At 41.3% G+C, this 18359-nt stretch overlaps 3 protein-coding genes across 7 annotated transcripts in view; all 3 read right to left on the bottom strand.

Moving 5' to 3' along the window:
* Positions 1-390: 390 nt before the first annotated feature.
* Positions 391-5292, bottom strand: LOC138347221 (uncharacterized). The gene is made up of 2 exons (XM_069294956.1): positions 2644-5292; positions 391-998 (listed from the first exon to the last, which is right to left on the bottom strand). Exon 1 carries the CDS (start codon positions 3242-3244, stop codon positions 2687-2689), a length of 558 nt encoding a protein of 185 aa, XP_069151057.1. The 5' UTR covers positions 3245-5292; the 3' UTR covers positions 391-998; positions 2644-2686.
* The window catches only part of LOC104646308 (uncharacterized), a 30483-nt gene continuing 17414 nt past the window's right edge, over positions 5291-18359 (bottom strand). For 4 of the 5 annotated variants that reach the window (XM_069294951.1, XM_069294952.1, XM_069294954.1 and 1 more), the window contains one exon: positions 5291-12345. In XM_069294951.1, the coding sequence (XP_069151052.1) occupies positions 8467-9720 (1254 nt within the window). In that variant the 5' untranslated portion in view covers positions 9721-12345 and the 3' untranslated portion in view covers positions 5291-8466. Of the gene's footprint in view, positions 12346-12431; positions 12714-18359 lie in introns of those variants that run through there. The other variant, XM_069294955.1, reaches the window with a different exon arrangement.
* Positions 6309-6713, bottom strand: LOC138347548 (uncharacterized). The gene has a single exon (XM_069295844.1). It carries the CDS (start codon positions 6711-6713, stop codon positions 6309-6311), a length of 405 nt encoding a protein of 134 aa, XP_069151945.1.

The following is an 18359-nucleotide window of genomic DNA, read 5'->3' as shown; positions in this document are numbered from 1 at the left end:
CTTATCTTTACCTCATATTAAACATCGTATTCGATATTTGACTAAGTTAGTACCTCATACCAATCAATACTAGCCTATTAGATAGTATACACTAAATCTATGTTAATAATTCTTTTCCAATTATCTACCTCCTTTGTCTGGCAAGTAGCATTAAGGTGAGTTCTAACGTTGATCATCCGTTGAAAAGACTTCTAAGTTAAAGAATTATTAATACATGCAAGACACTATTCTAGAATTGTTATTTAAGCTAGGGTTTATCTCATTATTTGCCTATGGTTCCCACAACCCTTGTTATGGAGTTTAGTTCCTCATAGCAATAAACACAATATTCAAATATATTAAATAAGAATTCATGTACTTACTTCAATGAGAAAGAATAAAGTCCGAAAGGTTGCTTGATTAATCACAAAAAATCACTTGTAAGAATCTCCAAAAAAAATCAAACACTAATACACAAAGTCTAATAATATGATGTCTAATCTAGCAGAGTCTAACCTCAAAAACGAGGTTTTTTGAACTATTTATAAAAAATAAAAACCTAATTAAACAAGGATTCTTATTATTGGAAATCTGCCAAAACGTGACTGGGTTGACGGACCACGCGACGGACCGTCGTGGACTCCGTCGTCCCATACTTGGTGCAATTTCTTCTGCTGCTTTCTTCATTCCCCTCGACGGGAAGTGTGACGGACCGTCATAGTCACAACGGTCCGTCGAGGGTCTTCATTCCAAAATACTTCAACTCTTGGAATCTGGGTACTGGAATCACTTCTCTAAACTTCATGACGAACCTGCAGGACGGACCGTCATAGCCACGATGGACCGTCACAAGCTACGTAACCCCACACTTGATCAGACTTCCCCATCATCCTTCAGCAGCTTCTCTACGCTACCACCTACGGACCTTCACAAGCACGACGGACCGTCATCAACTTCGTAGGTGGCCTTTTCTGCATTTCTTCACTCAAAATCTCCGCTTTCCACTTTTGACAGATTTCCTGCAAAACAAAGAGAAACTCATATAAAAACTAGCACAAAAAGACTTTCGGACACACTAAACTTAAGGAAAAAGTATTAATTATACCGTGAAACCACGGTATATCAACACCCTCAACTTAAATTCTTTGTTTGTCCTCAAGCGACGCACTATGACTCACTACACAATCTTTGTACAATAGTATTCATGTTTTATCCTTTGCCATCATTTGGCTATCAATCCCGATTAATCTCATCAAATCTATGCATGCTATCACTATTAGGCTTGAATTTTGTGGGATTCGAACAGGACACAGACTCTCCATGCACTAACAACTATCCTCTTCAATTTCTCACCGAGGTGCTAACAATTCCGGTATTGCAACTAGTGTCCTCACTTCAAAACAAAATCCTCATTTTTCATACAATGATTTCAGTTTGAGTATAAGGATTACTTTTCAACACTCTCTCTCAGAACAAAGTCACACTCATTCATACCTATTGCCATAAGCTTGCCCTTATTTTCACTGCCTTAAGTTCGCTATACAACCCGTAGGATCACGATAGGACTTTCTTAGCTTGTAACATAGGCTCAGAGTCAGGTAGGGTATATTTAGGTATACTTTAGTGACTTTTTGCCCTCCTTGACATATCGGCTAAACCTTCCACTTTCTATTACTTTATCTCGCCCAGTTTCTCCCATTCTTTCACCTTGCTATTATCCCTTCTTTCTTCATTTGTGTAGGTGACTCTTTTCCTTATATTTTTTTCTTTTTTTTCAACGAGTTCTTGAGTCACTTTGCTTTTGTTCTTTATCTCTCTTTGTTCTTTCAACCCCACTTTCCAGAGCATTCCTCAAAACATCCACCCTCAACTCATGGCTTTGCCATGAGTCAAGGTACACAATACCCAAAGTCAGGTCAGGGCCATAACGAAGGTTGTTTATGCATTAGCCACCCTCAACTTATGCTTTTGGCATAAGCTAAGGTGCACATGTCCAAGGAGGGACCAGGGCCAACATATTGTTCCCAGAGAAGATCAGTTGGGGTGAAAAAGAAAGGTCTAATTTTAAGCTCAGATTATTTGGATCAAAGAAGGATAACTTTCATTTGGTTTCTTTTATTTAGGCTAGAAATGGGCTATCTTGAATAAGGGCCTATGATCCTTTCCTAATTGTCTGTTACAGCTTACTTCTAGCAGGACTAACTAGGCAAGTTCTAGCTTAGTACCAATAGTGGACTATTCAAATTTCCTCACACTCACTTGACATCTCATCACTATACCAGATTATTAGATACCTAGTTCGAATTGAAGACTTAGGGTAATGCAATGGTGTAATTCTATTTAATGCTTAGAGCCACACAATTATCAGTTACTATGCCTAGTCATACAACATTTTCCAGTTTTCTCACGATATCATTTTAGCCATCATGCTTCAGAGTTAAACTATGTACAAAAGATATAAACATGCCGGTTCAACAAAAAAAGTAATTAGTCTTTTGGGGAAAAAGAACACAGGCAAGAAAACCCCAAAAGAGGATAGTGAGTTGGGCTACTCAAACTTCACCCTACACTCACTTTCCATTTACACCACCCCCAACAAAAAAAACATGCAATTGTCCCCAATGCATAAAAAATCTAAATATTAGAGTGGTAGGTGAAGCAAACCTGTGGCGCAAAGCACCGTCGATCAGCAAGATGGTGGGTCCAGTTACCCGGAACCCACGTCCTCTACAATCTGGACACCCTCAGTGGTGTCCTCAGAAACACCCGCACCATCAGTAGTGCCTCCTGCTATCTCTACAGTGCGGGAGCTAGATGCCCCAGCCGCTAACTGTGATGCTCTGATCTGGTGCACCTCCTCCTCAACAAGTGAGGCTCTCCTCGCAGCCTCCATCTCTCGGCGATCCTTCTTCCTTGCTCGCGCCTCATCCTCTGCTCGACCCCTACGCCTCTTGGAAGTCTCTCGAGGGGGAGGTGGTGGAATGTCTGAAGTAGTAAACAGGGTTGCTAGCACGGTGTCCTCAGAAGGCTCGACAGAAGGGGCCTCAGACTCCGGCACCCTCGCCTGTAGGATCGTGTCGATGTCGGCACAAAGACTGTCGACTGCAGCCTGAAGAGTCGACACATCCACCGGAGGGGCTGGACGGGCTAACACTCTAAACTCAAAGGCATCCAGACTCTGGTTGACCTCAGCAATCTTCCGCTCTATAAACTGCTGCATCTTCCTCTCTAGACGCGCTTCAGACTCAGTAATCCACTTCTGCATCCACGGCTAGATATGATGCAGAAGAGTGGCCATCTGTGCCTCTAGTTTTTTGACCCTAGCAAGCGGGACCAGTACTGGTAGAGGGGCTGTGCGAGAGGAGCTCGGGGCTGGGCTACTACCCGGGTTAGACTCGACCGGGGTAGTGTCAGTGGACGCCTGTGTAGCTGCGTGGGCCTGGGCTACCGTATCCGCAAGATCATCAGAAAGTGGTGGCAGCTCTTGGCGGGGCCCTCTACATTGGGCCAACTCATTGGCCTCATCTCTGATGAGGCCGACGTCAACGGTGCCCTGCGGGGTCTTCAACTGATCTATGTGCCATATGGGCAAACCTACGGACCTGCAAAGGGCAAAGATCATACACGGGAAGGGGTAGGTAGTAGTGACCTTGAATGCCCTCTCATGCATGACTTCCTGGAGAAGCCATGTGAAGTCCACCTCAAATCTGGCTATCATCGCCGCCATCAACACTGCTCGATCTTAGGTGACGATGTTATCAGCAGCTGTGGGGGAAAGGCAGTGACGGACGAGCAGCCACAAGAACTTCGCGAAGAACGTGAGTTTGGCCTTCTTGATGGCCCCCTTCGGCTCAATGACCCAATTAGCACCCTCTCCATCTACTGACAGGTGTAGGGCCATCCACCTCTTGCTGGTCTCTCTTAGTGCTGGCTCGCGCAAGAACTGTCCATCCTTTACTATCTGCCAGTGGTACTCAAACTTGGCAGTGATGAGGGTCCGCGTAGCATCTGCTCTCTCGCCGTATAAGAACCGGCGGATAGCTGGCAGGGAAATGTCAACCTGCACGCCCCGGACTCAAACCTGCTCCAGTGGGGCGTGTTTAGCGGGAGCAGCACGCCTATCGATCTGTGATCGGAGATTCGCTACGTAGGATGCGTAGAACTCTCAGACCATTTCCTCGCTGTATCGTCCCAACAGACGTGCTGTCCACTCTAAGCGATGCCTAGTGAAGAGGTTATGGATCTCCGGCATCGTTGGGAGACTCCCTGTAAGTACCTTCCACTCCAAGGTGAGTTTTCGAGTCATTACTCCTTTATCAGTCAGGAACTTGGCGTCGGAGTAAACTTGAAAATGGTCGTCGACACACCACCGGTTCGGCTGGTCAGAGGCTGGGGTGGGGACATGAGGTTGTGCGCCGGATGTAGAGTCTGAACTGTCAGCCTCATCAGACGAGGCCGATGCTGCAGCAGTGGCGGGTGCGGGAACCTCAGCAGAGCCTGAAGCTTTCTCGGACCATGATACTCATAAGGAGCCAGACGCTCCTTCCTCATTTGTGGCTGACCCAGAGGGTGTACCGGTCACTGTGCGCTCCTCATCAGACTGGGAGGCAGTGACTACGCCGGATGCCACCTTTTGGGTGTGGCTCTAGGAGCACGTGCAGCACGGGAAGGGGTGGAAGGTCCCGCAGACGGGGAAACAGACTTTGATCGCCCGCGTGCGTAGGTTCGGTCTTGCTTGGGTGCCATAGTAGATAGTACCTGCAAAGGATCACTATTAGTACGAGTAGTGGCAAACAAGACAACCGAAACCATACGATATAAAATAGTGAAAATAATATTTAAATGATGTATAAACAGTGACACACGACGGGCCTAGTGACGGTTCGTCATGACTATGACGGACCGTAATGAGGTCCGTCTTGGTGTACTTGGACTCTGTATAAATAGAGAACCCTGAAAAGGGGTCTCTGACTAGCATGACGGTGTGTGCAGGATGGACCGTCACAGTTACGACGGTCCATTATAGATGTCCGTCGTAGGACACTTGGGAAAAAATGGAGACCCTTAGGAGAGGGGTCTCTGACTATTATGACGGTCATGCAGGACGGACCATCGTGGGTACGACGGTCCGTCACAAGTGTCCGTTGAAGGACACTTGGAAAAAAAATGGAGACCCTTAGGAGAGGGTTCTCTGACTAGTATGAAGGTCATGTAGGACGGACCGTCGTGGGTACGGCGGTCCGTCACATGTGTCCGTTGAAGGACACTTGGAAAAAAAATATTTGACCCCTGGAAACAGGGTCTCTGTCTAGAATGGCGGTTATGCAGGATGGACCGTCGCGAGGACGATGATCCATCACATATGTCCAGTAGGGCAGGGGTGCTAGGGCTTGTGCAATGGACCCTACGACGGTCCGTCGTGGCTACGACGGTCCGTCATCGGGGTCTCGTTGTGAATGACAGAGATAGAACTGTAGATACCCTAAGCAACCCCGATGAACCCACATGGTCTTGTAGTGTTGTGGACCTATATGTGTCTATCCCAACTACCTAGGAAACTATTAATGCAAAATCACCTATGTCTAGGGTTGTCAACATGGCAAATTCGAACATTTTGAGCCTCGGTTTAAACATAATCATATAAAGGAAATAATATACGACTAAGAACTAAGCTAATACTAACTAATAAACAAAAATACAAGATAAATGAGTATAATTTTAGAGACATATACCTTAGAAATGGAGAAACAGCAAATGGAATATGACTCAGTTGGCACGGTAGACAACTACAGCAGCAGCTTCGACTAGTAGATGATACTTTTAAGGATTTCAAGAATTGTGGGGGTAATGATCAGTGAGGGGGAAATGTGGAAGTTGAAGAGAGAGGGGAGATGAGAGGAATAATGAATGAATGGGGTGAAAATGAGGGGTTGGGGGTGTTTAAACGGTCAGATTTTGGAAAAGGGTCCAGCCGGGTCGGGTCGGGTATATTTCATTAATCACGCGACGGTTCCCCGATGACGGTCCATCACAGTTGTGACGACACGTCGTTGGTTCCGTCGTGTGTTCCCTAATTTCAAAATAGCAGAAAAGCGTACCTGGACGACAGATGCATACGATGGTCCGTCGCATGCGCAACGGTCCGTCGATGTATCCGTCAGTGGCTGCTGCAGAGTATTTTTCTGCAGAATTTCCTGGTGATGTGCCTGCGAATTTAAAAACCCATTGGTAGAAAAATGCTATCCTTACTAAAAAAACGACAAGAATTGGGTTGCCTCCCAATAAGCGCCTTATTTAATGTCGCGGCACGACTGGGGCCACTTGATTACTCAGACTTCATCAAGATGGTTTGCCTTGATCACTTCATTCGCCGATTCAGCATGCTCAAGATAGATTTTTATGCGCGGTCCATTCACCTTGAACCGCACACCCTCCTTATTTTCCAACTGAACTGCTCCATGAGGGAATAGTTGGGTAACCGTGTAAGGACCAGTCCATTTGGACTTGAGTTTCCCAGGAAGCAAGAGCAATCTGGAATTGAATAAAAGCACCAAATCCCCGACCATAATCTCTCCTTTTTCAGTTTTGTTGTCATGATACTTCTTCATGTTTTCTTTGTATAGGGCTGAGCTTTCATAGGCTTTCAAGCGAAATTCATCAAGTTCATTCAACCCATTTAACCGTTGCTCTGCAGATTCGCTCCAATAAATTTTTAACTTCTTTATAGCACACATGGCTTTATGCTCTAACTCAACCAGAAGATGACAAGCTTTCCCATATACAAGTTGGTAGGGAGACATACCTATGGGAGTCTTATATGCTGTCCGGTAGTCCCAAAGAGCATCATCAAGCCTCCTTGACCAATATGTTCTACTAGCATTCACTGTTTCAGAAAATATCTGTCTGATCTCCCGATTCGATATTTCAACTTGCCCACTAGTTTGAGGGTGGTAAGGAGTGGACACATTATGGCGAACCCCGTATTTCTCCAATAACTCCTTGAACAATATGTTGCAGAAGTGGGAGCCCCCATCACTAATTATGGCCCTTGGGGTTCCAAAACGGGAGAATATATTCTTTTTCAAGAATGCAGTGACACTCTTCCCTTCATTGTTTGCGAGGGCTATGGCTTCGACCCATTTAGATACATAATCAACTGCTACTAGAATGTACTTCATTCCATGAGAACTCACAAAAGGGCCCATAAAGTCAATACCCTTAACATCAAATAACTCAATCACAAGAATGGGGTTTAGAGGGATCTCTTGCTTTCTTGAAATACCACCATCTCGTTGACATTTGTCTCATGCATTAGCAACCCCATGAGCATCTTGATGAAGAGTTGGCCAATAGTAACCACATTGTAATATCTTGTGAGCGGTTCGGATACCACTGTGATGTCCTCCAACAGGTGAAGAATGGCATGCCTCCAACACACTCAACATTTCATATTCTGGCACACAACGCCGTAAGCCCGTCGGCACAACTCCTATACAAGTATGGTTCATCCCAAAAGAACTTCTTCACATCGTAGATGAACTTTTTCCTTTGATGGAAGGACAAGTCTGATGGAACAATATCACTAGCCAGATAGTTCGCAAAATCTGCGAACCATGGAATCAAGTCTTGTGAAGCATCCAATACATGTTCATCGGGGAAAGTATCATCAATGTCAGTCTTATCCCCTAACTCTCTCATAGCTTCATCCTCTAGACGAGACAAATGATCAGCAACTTGATTTTCAGTCCCTTTTCTATCAAGCACTTCAAAGTCAAATTCTTGCAGCAGTAATACCCAATGAATCAGCCTAGGTTTCGCATCCTTCTTCGCCATCAAATATCTCAATGCTGAATGGTCAGTATGCACTATAACTCTAGTACCTAGCAAATAGGAGCGAAATTTCTCAAAAGCAAAGACTACTGCAAGGAGTTTTTGCTCAGTCACTGTGTAGTTCTTCTAAGCTTCCTTTAGGGCTTTACTAGCATAGTAAATTGGGTGAAGGATTTTTTTCTTCTCTGTCCCAATACTACACCAAGAGCCACCCCACTAGCATCGCACATTACCTCAAATGGACTGTTCCAATCCGGAGAAATAATGATAGGCGCAGACACTAACTTTTCTTTTAGCTCACCGAATGCTTTAACAAAGGATTCATCAAAACAAAATTTACATTGTTTCTCCAGCAATTTGCACAATGGGTGTGCAATCTTTGAAAAGTCTTTGATGAATCTCCGGTAAAAACCTGCATGCCCAAGAAAGCTTCTCACACCTTTCACAGAGATCGGCGGGGGAAGTCTCTCTATTACCTCAACTTTAGCTCGATCAACCTCTATGCCCTTTTCTGAAATGCAATGACCCAACACAATACCCTCTTTCAGATAAATTGGTCAAACACCGCTCGAATGAATCACCAACCACAGAAAAATCATCCATAAAAACTTATATAGTATCCTCCACCATGTCAGAAAATATTGACATCATACATCTCTAAAAGGTTGCGGGTCCATTGCACAACCCAAACGACATTCTTCTAAACGCAAAAGTCCCATATGGACAAGTGAAAGTGGTTTTCTCTTGATCTTCTAGTGCAATAGAAATCTGATTATACCCCAAATACCCATCAAGAAAACAATACCACCCTTTTCTGGAAAGTCTATCCAACATCTGATCCATGAAGGGCACAGGAAAATGGTCTTTTTCAGTCCATAAGTTCAGTTTACGGTAATCTATACACACCCTCCATCCAGTAACCGGTCTCATTGGAACAAGTTCATTCTTTTCGTTTGGGACCACAGTCATTCCCCCTTTCTTAGGTACACACTGAACCGGGCATACCCAACTACTATCGGCAATTGGATAGATTACTCCGGCATCCAACCACTTGATGATTTCCTTATTCACAACCTCTTGCATAGGAGGATTCAAGCGTCTCTGGTGCTCAATACTCGGCTTATGATCAGGCATGAGTTGGATTTTATGAGAGCAAATACCAGGAGGGATCTCAATAATGTCCGCAATGGTCCACCCAATAGCTCTTTTGAACCTTTTTAGTACCTTCACCAAACTCTGAACCTGTTGTTCATCCACGTCTGATGCAATGATTACCGGTAAAGTTTCACCCTTTCCGAAGAATTCATACCTGAGATGAGGTGGGAGAGCTTTTAGTTCTAATTTTGGAGCTTTTTCTATAGATGGTTTAGCGGGTGGGGACTCGCGATTCTTCATATGAAGCTCAAATTTCTTCGGTTTAAACCGAACATCACCTCGGTCAAGAGCCGCGACTAATGACTCATACTCTTCAATCCAATCGCTATCAAAGTTCATTATCACTGCCGCTAATGCTTCGACACCTAGACGTTCTTCTATTTGTGTCTCAAATGTCTCACCCATGTTATAGGATATAGCAGATGCCGATTGGAGATCACCTCTCTGCCTCATGGACCTACAAATATTAAAGGTCACTTCCTCATTGTTCAACCGAAATTTCATCTGCCCCTTTTTCATGTCTATTAAGGCTCTTCCCGTAGCTAGGAATGGCCTCCCAAGGATAATAGGCACTTCAAAATCAACCTCACAATCAAGAATAACAAAATCAGATGGAAAGATGAATGACTCCACTTTTACTAGAACATCATGAAGTATCCCTATGGGCCTTTTTACTGTTCGATCAGCCATCAGTAGCCGCATCACAGTGGGCTTTGGGTAACCCAAACCCAACTTCTTGTAAATCGAGAGGGGCATGAGATTTATGCTTGCCCCCAGATCACATAATGCTTTTGCAAAATGTAGTAGCCCGATTGTACAAGGAATAGTGAACGCACCCAGATCTTCTTTCTTTTAGACCAGAGATCCTGTAGCAATAGCACTACAATGCTGCATTCTATCATCATCTTCAAAAGTAACCGATCTTTTCTTTGTGACCAAATCTTTCATAAACTTGGCGTAACCGGGCATTTGTTCTAAAGTTTCTACCAAAAGGACATTTATAGAAAATTGCTTCAACATTGTTATAAAACACCGATATTTGCCATCCTCAGTCTTTTTCACTAATCTTTGAGGAAATGGGGGTGGTGGCCTACGCATATGAGTTACCTTTTTAGGCACTTCAGCATCTTTTGCAATGTTATCCTCTAAATCAGCATAAACATTTACCACTTTATCAGTATCTTTTGTCACCTTATTCTCATTAGATGGCATAGGTGGGTCAATGGGTTTCTTGCCACCGCGAGTAGTAATTGCTATATAATGTCCATCATTTTTTGGATTTTAAACAGTGTTGCTAGGAAGAGTGCCCGGTTGCCGTGTGTTCACAGTTGCAGATAATCGGGCCAATTGTAACTCAATTTGCTTAATAGATTATGCATGTGTATCAAATTTTTGCCCAATACCCGCTAAATCATTCCTCAACTCTTTATTGTGCTCATCACTAGCATCGAACCTCCTCATCATTTTATGACACATATCCTCAACTCGCGACATACTACCTCCACCATCCCTAGGAGTAACTTCACGATTTTGAGGAGGAACATAGGGTCCATTCCTGTCGTTTCTATTACCATAGTTACCCCTGTTGAAGTTGTTGTCACGATTGTAGTTTCCATCTCGGACATAATGACCCTCACGATTGTAGTTACCATAGTTCCGACCTTGGTGCCAATTCTCCTGATTAGAGCCTTGGGCACTTGGTCGGAAACCCCCCATCTGTTCATTTACTGCATAGGAATCCTCCTCATAATAACTCTCATCATTTGGAGGTGGTGGTTTAGCCAAGTAGTTGAGTGCATTAATCTTTTCTGCACCCCAGTGACATGTTTTAGTACCAACCCAAGCTTAGTTCTCATCTGAGCCATTTCTTCACGAATATCATATGTGGCTGGGTTGTGAGTGGACTGCACTGCGAAGGTGTTTCTCCCTGTATCGGACTTCCTAGTACTCCAAGCTTTGTTGTTACGGGAGATTTTCTCTAATTTCTCAGCAATCTCAGTATAAGGGCATTCTCCATAAGATCCACCTGCTATAGTGTCCAACACCGCTTTATTGTTATCATCCTATCCCCGATAGAAGTATTCCTTTCGTGACTCATCATCAATACGGTGATTTGGAACACTTGAATGAGGTGAATCTATCCCAAGAACTACTAACTGACTCTCCTGGTAGTGCCACAAAGTTGTTCACCCTGTCTTTGTGGTTTAATTTCTTGGAGACCGGATAGTGGCGTGCTAAGAAGACATCCCTTAGTTGGTTCCAAGTGAAGATGGAGTTGTATGGGAGCTCAGTAAACCACATAGCATCCTCTCCCGTCAGTGAGAGAGGAAACACTCTGAGACCTATTACATCTAGATCCAAATCAGGCCTCCCCACATAACTTTTACACACTGCCCTTACCTTAGCTATATGGGCATGTGGATCCTCAGAAGGTAGCCCTGAAAACAAACCTCTGGAAGTGAGCATTTGAATCAGGCTACCAGTTACCACAAAACTGTGACCTGTGGGTAGAGGGGGAAAGACAAGTGGCCCATCCGAGTCTGCTATGTTATCATACCCTCTGTAGTATGCTTGGGTCCGTGGAACGGGATTTTCTCCCCTCTGTTGATGTTCACCCGGAGCGTGGGTAACATCTAACCATGAACAGCCACTGGATCAGGGATGTTCTGGTTTGGATCCTCATCATTTATTCCCAAGTTTCGATTCATATTGCGCAGTGTACGCTCTAGCTCGTGATCGTAGGGAAACAAGGGTTCTCTTTCTCTCCGTGTATTTGGCATACAAGGAGGATAGTTCTGAAAGGAAATCAAAAACATTAAAACAAAGTAAAATAATATGATATCTAATCTAGCAAAGTCTAACCTCAAAAATGAGGTTTTTTGAACTATTTATAAAAAAAAATCTAATTAAACAAGGATTCTAATTACTTGAAATCTTCCAAAACGCGGCTGGGTCGACGGACCACGCGACGGACCGTCGTGGTCACAACGGATCATCGTGGACTCCGTCGTCCCATACTTGGTGCAATTTCTTCTTGTACTTTCCTCATTCCCCTCGACGGCAAGTGTGGCGGACCGTCATAGTCACAACGGTCCATCGAGGGTCTTCGTTCCAAAATACTTCAACTTTTGGACTCTAGGTACTGGGATCACTTCTCTGAACTTCATGACGAACCTGCAGGACGGACCATCATAGCCACGACAGACCGTCACAAGCTACGTAACCCCACACTTGGTCAGACTTCCCCATCTTCCTTCAAAAGCTTCTCTACGCTGCCACCTACGGATCGTCACAAGCATGACGGAGCATCATCAACTCCGTAGGTGGCCTTTTCTGGATTTCTTCACTCAAAATCTCCGCATTCCACTTTGGACAGATTTCCTGCGAAACAAAGAGAAACTCATATAAAAACTAGCACAAAAAGACTTTCGGACACACTAAACTTAAGGAAAAAGTATTAATTATACCATGAAACCACGATATATCACGCATGCACAGGAGAGACGCGTCGCTTCATACATGTGGGCTCAATGTGAACGCTCCGCGCGAGGCCTATTTGATTGAGGCTTGTTTTGAGCGCACAAGCAGTGCGGTGCGCCTGACCTGGGCATGTGAAAATTTTATAATTTTTTTTAACTCATGGGACCCACAAAATATCTTATCCTTTTAAACACCACCTGCCCATAATTTCCCAAATTCTTCCCTCTATAACCATTTGCAAAATATACTCCATCTTGCCCAAATTCCCCTATCTTCCTCAAACTCTTCATCCTCTTCACTTCATCTTTTTCATCAAATTCCTCCATTGTTATTTACCAAAAGCTTATCCCTATATCTTTTCTTCCACATTCCACAACAACAATCCACTCCACACCACCAAACCCTAAAAATTCTAACACCCCACCCCTCTTACTACCTACCCCACCCCCTCAGTCCTTCCGTAAATTAGTTCTTTTCTCTTCATTTCTTAGTTCTTCCATTATTTTTGTATTGTATTGGCTTCAAAAGAAAAATAGGTTACTATTGGTTCGAGAACCAAGAGGAGTAGAAAGAGGGTGGCTACCAGATGTTCGAGTTGAGAAGCCACAAATTTTTCTCCCTGAAAGTTTGGCAACCAGGCGCTTATATACTATGGCATGGATTGGTAAAATACCCAACATAAATCAAAGTACTTACACTCTAAGAAGGTTGATGAGGATCGATTGCGTTGGAACATTTACACCAAAATCACAGTGTTGCGACTTCAATATATTTTGCTGAAAAAAGGTGGGTGTAAATTGAGTTTTGTTCGCAAATTTCATATGAATATGAATACTCTTCGTGTTGAGATTAATAGTGCTTTCGTTAGAAATAGTGGGGTGCAATTTTTTCTTGAAGCTTTGAATGACTTTTCAGGTTCTCCTTATTTTGATCATGCTGAGTTTCTGGAAATTATTGAATGCTCCCCTTATCATGATATTCGGCATACCTTGTGTGGGGTGACTTCAGTTGCTAGGTGGGATCGAGTTAGAGACATGGGACGCCACTTAACGTTTCACTATAGACACCTTAACTTGGTGGCTTGGGTTTGGATTAACAGTGTTTGTAGAAATTTACTTTCACGAAAGACATGACTGTGTCATTAGAGAAATGGTGGTGCTGATATATCAATTAATGAAGGGCTTACCAGTCAATATGGGGACTATTTTGAGGCAGAATATTTTTAAGTGTAAGACCAATAAGAGATGGCATTTCTATTATGGGAGCATTATTACTAGGTATCTATGGGTTTTATTGATTGAGGAGGAGGTTCATGATGTGTGCCATCCCCATGCCCCCCATCTAGTGAGACACATGGTCAACGTCACCCGCACTAAAGCGCACGATCCTTCTCACGGGCCCATTATGACTACTATTGATAGGCAAGCTCGTGATGATAGTAGGATGGGGTGCATGTTTGGCATGGCTAAATTGAAATTGTGGATTGGTAGTCGCCATGTGATTTAGGAGGAGATGGACACCCTAGCAGAATTGTACCATTTCATAAATAATGTTATGCACATGTGTAGGATGTTCTCGAGATTTGCAAAAGTGATTGATGATGATGATGAGACTACTGATGAAGAGGATGGCTCGACGGAGGATGATTTCGAGGCCACTAGCACCGGAGATGATGCTTTGGACGCAACCTAGAGGTCGATAGGGAGTTCTCTTTTACCTTTGCACTTTGTTTTAGTTTTGAACACTAAGAATGTGTATTGTTTAAGTGTGGGGTTAAAGTTGAACTTCATTTTTCATTGTTTATTTCTTTATCGTGTTTTTTTAATTTTTAAGAGGGTTCCTCGCATCTTATTTTTGATTTTTACCCGAGAAGGGTCCCTTTGAACGGATTATGTCTAGTGTTATTGCTTTATTGAGTCATAGATTCATATATGAATGACGGTTCCCGATGATGGATGGAATACGGCCGTGTTAAGGGAAAATTAGTCATTTGTAGAAGAACAATAAAACTTATCTCTTTGGCACTTTTAAAACCTTATCTTAATAGTTGGCTAGATGCCATGGGTGGCAACACTTTGTTTCCAATAGTAAGATGGTAACCATAAAAACAAGCATAATGTCTTTGTGTCTGACTCATATTGGAAAATAAAGAAGTTGGGCTTAATTCTGTGGACACACCTGCTACAAGTTTAGGTCCTTATGTATAAAGTGATGCCATGTGTGAGGATAATTGTTTAGTTTTCGCATTGAAGAACATCTAGAACTTGTCCCAAGTGTGCTCAATAAGTAACTTTTGTGAATTGTGGAATATGAATGAGGCATTTCTTTGAAAATCTAAGATTGGAAGTTTCTCGTATGCCTCCAAATGAAATACCTCTATCTTAGATCCATTGAGCCTTGTAGCCTTAATTTATTCTAACCCAATTATTGAGTCAAATACCTTTCATTGATACCATTAGTTTTGATCCAAAAGTTCTTAATGCAATATGTTGCGTTGAAGAAAATGATAACTTTGGTTTAAATGTATAGGGTGGAAGTGGTTTTATGGAGAAGAAAAAAAAGGTACACAATTGAGACCCCTATAAGTCATACAAGTTGCTGAAGGTGGATAATTAAAAATAAATACATAACATATGTACATAAGAGAAGGAGTGTGTGCAAAAACAAAGGGGCTAAGGCGAAAGTGAAGGCATGAAATTGAAGTCAAATAAAAAGAATGTAATAGGGAAAGAAAAAGTTGTGAATGTTAGCAAGGAGAAAAAACCATGTGCATTTGAAAGATTGAGTCACCAATGTTTACCCAAAGGTATCCTCCCTTACCTAAAGTCGATGCTACAACCGACTGAAAGTCCTCTTGGTTCTATGTGAACATTTTGTGAAAATTAAAGTACACTTAGGGCAAGCTTGCGGCATGTTAAGATATGTGTAACTTAATTTGTGAGGGTGAGAGTTCATGTTATGGAAAATAGCCTTAATACTATAATAAATTTTTTTTGGTGTTAAAAGAAAAGCTATACTTATATTTGTGAGGGCATTGATGAAACATGTTTGGTGTTTCATCTTGTGGTTTTTCTCTATGATGTTGCATTAGCCCAAAATTATTTGAGAAGAGTCATACATCAAGGTTGTGATTTATTTGACTGGTTTACTATAAAGAAGAGTTTAAACTATTGTATTAAGGGTGCCACAAAAGAATGATTAAATATATTTGGTCTAATTGTAAAGCGAGGTGAAGAGTCTAAAGGGTTAATAGCTTAATTTGATAAGATAGAGTTTGTTCTAGGACTAACATATGTTTAAGTTTGGGGTGGTGATCTTATGCATATTTATATGCCTAATTAATATAAATTACCTATCTTTAACATTAGTTTAGGACGTTATCTAATCTAACTAGCATGTTTTGACTCAAGATTGTGATGATTACATACTAATATACATAATTAGTTATTTTTCATTTTTTAAAGTAAATGATCAAGTATTAGAAGGAAAAAGAGTTGAAGGCAACAAGATGTATCCAGGCGTGACATTGGTGCGGCTACCCAGTAACTTTGGTGCAGCAAGGGCGCGATGGCCAGGCCAAGCTTTACTAAGGCCTGTTTCAAGCACACTGGCAGCACGGCGCGCTAGCATGCCAAGCGTGATTCTTGTGCGACGACCTAGCCATGTGAGGATTTCAATTGGAATTTGACTCTTTTTTCCAAAATAACTATGAATAGACCCTTAAGGCCTCATAGTTTGGGTTCAACTTTTGAATTGGTGTGCAAGAGCATGAATTAAGGTTCGTAATAGGTTTTGTTATTCTTACTCTTTATTTTTTTCAGAAATCATATGAGAAATCATATTTTGTGGTTTTTGAATAATATGAGTGGATAATCTCCTAGTTCTGGGGCTGCAACTATGAATCGAATGTTGAATATTATTGGTTTTTTAATTAACTTTTGGTTGCCAAAACAAGTTACTTTTATATTCTTGTTTTACTATTTTATTCTTGATCACCATAAGATAAATTTAGTGTCTAATTTTAAAATCGAGAGAGGAGGGATTAGATAGACCAGGGGATAGAGAGAGCTCGATCGTCCCATTAGATTGAGGTTATTTGTATTCAGGATTGACATCTAGACGAAAAATTTGCTCGGTTACAAAATTGAATGAAATATAAATGCTCATCCATTAGCTTACTTATGCCCGCTCAACTATGTAGTTCGGTATCTAAATTGCGGTAGGAAACGAGATGTGTGTAGCCCAACTCGTATAATTAACCCGATAAACCAGTAACTAGATAACAAACATTAGTTTGTAGTCAATATTATGATGCATAAGATTCAAGATATGTTGCAGCCTTGGAATTTTCTTTTCCTTCATTGAAACACCATATTTAAGTCGTTCAATCATAGTTATTTTTAATCATTGTTAAAGCAGTCATAGTTAATAATAAATTATCAACTGTTGACCCATATATTTTTAGTTTCAGTTGTAGAATTAATTATTGCACACAAATTGATCATAAGTCCCTTGGAAACGATAACTCGTTTGATAAAAGAATCTATATTACTTGCACGACCACGTATATTTGCACGTATATTGGGGAGCAACATGTAATACATGGCTAAAAGTTTGATTTTTCCATTGAAATTTATTTCTAACCAAATGGGTAAAATTAAGATGAAAGTTCGTATCTTTAATGTTTTCCCAATTTTTTGTCGTCCACAAAGAGTAATCAAAATAGTATTTCTATTCATGTAATAGACAAATTTAGTTTCTTTGTTGATATTGAATTTGTAATTATGATAATATCATTTGGTTGATCTACATGCTTTGAACTGTGAGTGTATCTTAGGATAGTTTTGAGCATTTATTATCTCTCTAAATTTAACAACTCTATTTGAGTTCCCATTGCTTGGGTGGGAGGTCCCAAATTTCAATTAGAGATGTGAGTTTAAAGATGTTGATGTTAGATTTTTTATATATACCCCCTCAATTTTGTTTTACATGTTGTGTAACCTTTTGCATTAAATTTTGAGTGTTAAGTTGTAACTTAGTGACCTATTTGATAATTCTCATAGTTGTCAATAACAACAACATACCCAGTCAAATTCCACAAATAGTGTATGGAGAGAATAAAGTGTAAGAAGACCTATCTCTACCCCATGAAAGTAGAGAAGTTGTTTCTAAATTTTTAATAGTTGTTCAATTGTTTTATATGTCGGTATAATCATATAAAAAACCTCTAACAGAACTAACCCAAGGAGTTGCAGTAGGAAATATTAGTTTTCCAAAAAAATAGTATTCTGGTATGACAGGATGAGGTCACCTACTTTTATTTTGAGTTCTTATGGATTCAATCCTTTGTGATTAAAGATGTTTGATATACGTGACAATTAATATGTTTGGTTCCTTGCTCACTTTTATAACTATACCTCAACTTAGGTAATGTGGTAGAAAACAATCAACGTTTATAGATAGAACAAGAAGTAGGCTAAACGATGGGAAAGGTTGATTTCAGATTCTCTTGATTTTCAAGTCCTTCACGTACAATCTCACATACTTATTCAGGTTCTTAAAATTTTGGCCCCTTTTTGTTCAGAAGGAATCATAGTTCTCTATTAAGCGTATTGATAATGGTTAGTGAATATATGGTATTGTATATTGTATTTAGTGCATATTGGATTTGATAAGTACTTCTGTTAAGTCATTGAGAAAATAGGCGAGTAAGCATTTATGTAGATATGTTAACGTGAGGAATTACACTCAGTTGCTTCCTACAATGCCACTAAAAGAGAGATATATGATGCTTAAATAAAAGGTAAAGAAAAAGGGCAGGTGCGACATTATATTCTTGTTAGTGTTGTAGTCTAATTCATGTTAATATGCGAAGAAAAAGTCAAATATGTGAGAATTAAGAGATAAAAGCACAT

This window comes from Solanum lycopersicum, chromosome 3 (assembly GCF_036512215.1).
Source record: "Solanum lycopersicum chromosome 3, SLM_r2.1".
Taxonomy (NCBI): Eukaryota; Viridiplantae; Streptophyta; class Magnoliopsida; order Solanales; family Solanaceae; genus Solanum; species Solanum lycopersicum.
This window is presented reverse-complemented; position numbering and strand designations above follow the sequence as displayed.